The 3,215-nt window shown below is 43.6% G+C and overlaps 1 protein-coding gene across 1 annotated transcript; it reads right to left on the bottom strand.

Moving 5' to 3' along the window:
* Nucleotides 1–264: 264 nt before the first annotated feature.
* Nucleotides 265–2,690, bottom strand: LOC105546450 (N-acetyllactosaminide beta-1,6-N-acetylglucosaminyl-transferase). Its single transcript, XM_011989642.1, has one exon. The coding sequence runs from the start codon at nt 2,072–2,074 to the stop codon at nt 1,133–1,135; it is 942 nt and encodes a 313-aa protein (XP_011845032.1). The 5' UTR covers nt 2,075–2,690; the 3' UTR covers nt 265–1,132.
* Between the last annotated feature and the right edge of the window lie 525 nt (nt 2,691–3,215).

The following is a 3,215-nucleotide window of genomic DNA, read 5'->3' as shown; positions in this document are numbered from 1 at the left end:
CCTCCCGGGTTCAAGCGATTCTACTGCCTCAGCCTCCTGAGAAGCTGGGATTACAGGCACGCGCCACCACACCTGGCTAATTTTTGGTATTTTTAGTAGAGATGGGGTTTCACCATGTTGGCCAGTCTGGTCTCGAACTCCTGACCTTGTGATCCACCTGCCTCGGCCTCCTAAAGTGCTGGGATTACTGGTGTGAGCCACCGCGCCCAGCCTGGAAATCTTTAAGGTGCATTAAGGTTTGTCTTTTTTTTTTTTTAACTTCTCGAAAAAAAATAGAGACAATGTCTTACTATGTTGCCCAGGCTGGTCTCAAACTCCTGGCTTCAAGAGATCCTCCTGCCTCAGCCTTCCAAAGCACTGGGATTATAGCCATGAGCCACTATGCCTGGCCATGCCTTAAATTTTTGATTCAAGACCAGAAAAGAGCTTGCAAATAAAAAAATTAAAAGTTGTATCTTGCTCCCATTTCGAAAGGATGGGAGCTTCAACAGAGACAAAAATATTATTGAAGTGTTCAAATTGTCATTCAAATTTTATTTATCATACTTATTCCTGATTTTAAATGCATTATGCTTAAAGGAGAATAAGGTTTATTTATTTATGTATTTATTTATTTATTTAGAGACAGAGTCTCGATCTGTCACCCAGGCTGAAGTGCAGTAGCACAATCTTGGCTCACTGCAACCTCTGCCTCTTGGGTTCAAGCGATTCTCCTGCCTCAGCCTCTCCAGTAGCTGGGATTACAGGCGTGCACCACCATGCCTGGCTAATTTTTTTAGTATTCTTAGTAGATACATGGTTTCACCATGTTGGTCAGGCTGCTCTCAAACTCTTGACCTCAAGTGATCCACCTGCCTCCGCCTCCCAAAGTGCTGGGATTCCAGGCTTGAGCCACCATGCTCGGCCACGTTTTTATTTATATGACCAGTGTTCCTTCAATCTTTCGTCCCGTGAACAGAGCAGTTCACAAGAGTGGGTGATATAACACATCTCCATTTTACCATTTTACAGATGAAAGGCTTTTTTTTAATTTGACATTTAGAACTGTAAAGAAGTTTGTTCCATTTTTTCCACTCTTTTCAAAGCAACTTGTTCAGTATTGACCATGCAGTGTTTTTCGTAAAAATAAAAGTTAAGAGACGTACGTACCGGGAATCCTGTTGAGTGTCACCCAGAAATGTTCGTCGGGGCTGTAGGTGTCCTTGGACCAGGAGAGTAAGTCAAGTGCGAGCTGGTCTTGGAGGACAAAGTTAGCAAAGTCCCTTGTGAGAGCTACATAGGCCGTGCCAAAGTAAATCACCATGTCATGAGGAGGAGGAGTTTTTAATTTTGTTGTTTTAATCACATAGGAATTTTTGTGGTCTAACAGTTCTTGGTGGACATATTTAGTCCGTCCAACAGCATGGTCAGGAGGCAGCACCCCTGGGGTGATATTTCTCCCTTTAAATCTCTTCAGATACTGAACTATTTCCCTGTTGGTTTTCAGGGGAAAGTCTTGCCCGCAGGTGTTGATGACATACTTCCAGGGAACCTCAGAGGCCACAAGGTCTTCCAGGCAGTTCAGGTCAGCCTGGAGCCTGGAGATCCCCCCATAGACGACTGACTCCTTCTTGGAAGCCAGAAAAGCATTTGGGAAGCAGTCAAGTAACTGTTTCACTGCACCTTTAAAGGTATCCGTCGCCTTCTGATCCAGGTGCACACAGTACACATTCTGGGGCATATAAATCGCCCTGAAGAGCCTCTCAAAAGTGCCAAAGTCTTTGTGGATTGTCACTGTGTAAGCTAAAGGGAACCCAGCCTCTTCTTCGGAGAGTGTTTCTGTTACATAGTGGCTTCGAACCATGTACTCATAGCAGGTAGCTTCATCAAGGGTAGTTTTCAATGCATTTTCTGTTGGGTAAAAAACTTTCCCCTCAAAAATCTGATGACAGGCTTCTGCTAACAGTGAAGCGTTGGAGAGCGCTGCCCTCAGAAAACGTTTATTCTCCCGTAACTCAGTATTGTAAACAAATACAAAAATCAGGGCAGAAATAAGAGACCCGCTAAAAAGACAGTGCTTCCAAGAGCCCATCATTCACAACCAGGAAATGAGTAAAAGATCTCTCTCTCAAGATAGGATCAGAGTGTAGATATATTTAACTTACATTTTCTCCACGTTCCGAAATCATCCTCTTGATGGCTGAAGCTCTGGTCTGGCTGTTCCCCGTCCCTTCAGTTCACAGTTCTAGTCCTTTTTCTTTCTTCTTCCCCTCTTCATTTACCACTAGGCTGCATTTTCACTTTTCTTTGACACATTTCTGAAGTGGCTCCTTTGCATTTGGCTTGCCTGTTCTCCCGCTAACCTGCAACCTGTGTCTACACAAAAACAAATGTCCTCAGAGAGGTTCTGATTCCGGGTAGTCCACCTGTTCCCACCGTGAAATCGCAAGTGGATGAGGTGACCATTCTGCAAGTCATCGGCTCTAAGACCTTAACCTCAGCCTCTTCTCCCGGCCAGAGTCTAGTAACTGTGTCCCCTCCCCTGCTTCCTGTTAATCATTGTGTTCAACAGCCTGAGTTTGTTTGCTTAAACTGCGCTGCCAAGTTAAGAGCTTCAGTTTAAAGCATGTGAATACCGCCTGGAGTTATATTCTGTCAATAAATACGTAGTGCTTTAAAAAAATTCCTTAACCCTGTCTTTTTCCACAGCCACACCTTGTTCTCCCCATTGGCTGGGTAGGCTATACGGCATAGTATATGACTGGCTATTGGGCTAAATTCTTTCCAGGGCTCAATTTTGTCTGCTGCTGCGTAAAGTCCTTTAAAAGGCACATTAATTAGCAAGCTTACCTTACCACTTAACTTACTGCACAAAGTGACTGTGGCACTCTGATGAATAAAGGCTAACTTCTTTTTTAAAACAACAAAATAAGTAACAGCCCATCAGCACCCAAAATTGCATAGAGGCTAATATCAGTGAATTTCAAGTTTATTTTGCCCTGGTCCACATAGGATGCAGACAGAGAACCCTGATGCTTAGAGGAAGGAGAGAAGAGCATCTCGGTTTTGAATGCTCCTGAACTTTAGGAGAGAGGCTCTTACGTCCAGATTTACAAATGCTTTAAAGGAGGTGTAAAAAATGAGAATAATTTTACTACCATAGATCAATTGTGAGAATAAAATGACATAACATATACAGAGTCCATCACCGTGTCCAGGAACAGATTGGGGTGGTA

The sequence above is a fragment of the Mandrillus leucophaeus genome, unplaced genomic scaffold, assembly GCF_000951045.1.
Source record: "Mandrillus leucophaeus isolate KB7577 unplaced genomic scaffold, Mleu.le_1.0 Scaffold36, whole genome shotgun sequence".
NCBI lineage: Eukaryota > Metazoa > Chordata > Mammalia > Primates > Cercopithecidae > Mandrillus > Mandrillus leucophaeus.
This window is presented reverse-complemented; position numbering and strand designations above follow the sequence as displayed.

Excerpts from the sequence above, each read along its gene's own strand:
- LOC105546450 (XM_011989642.1), bottom strand. The coding sequence starts at position 2,074 with ATGATGGGCTCTTGGAAGCACTGTCTTTTTAGCGGGTCTCTTATTTCT.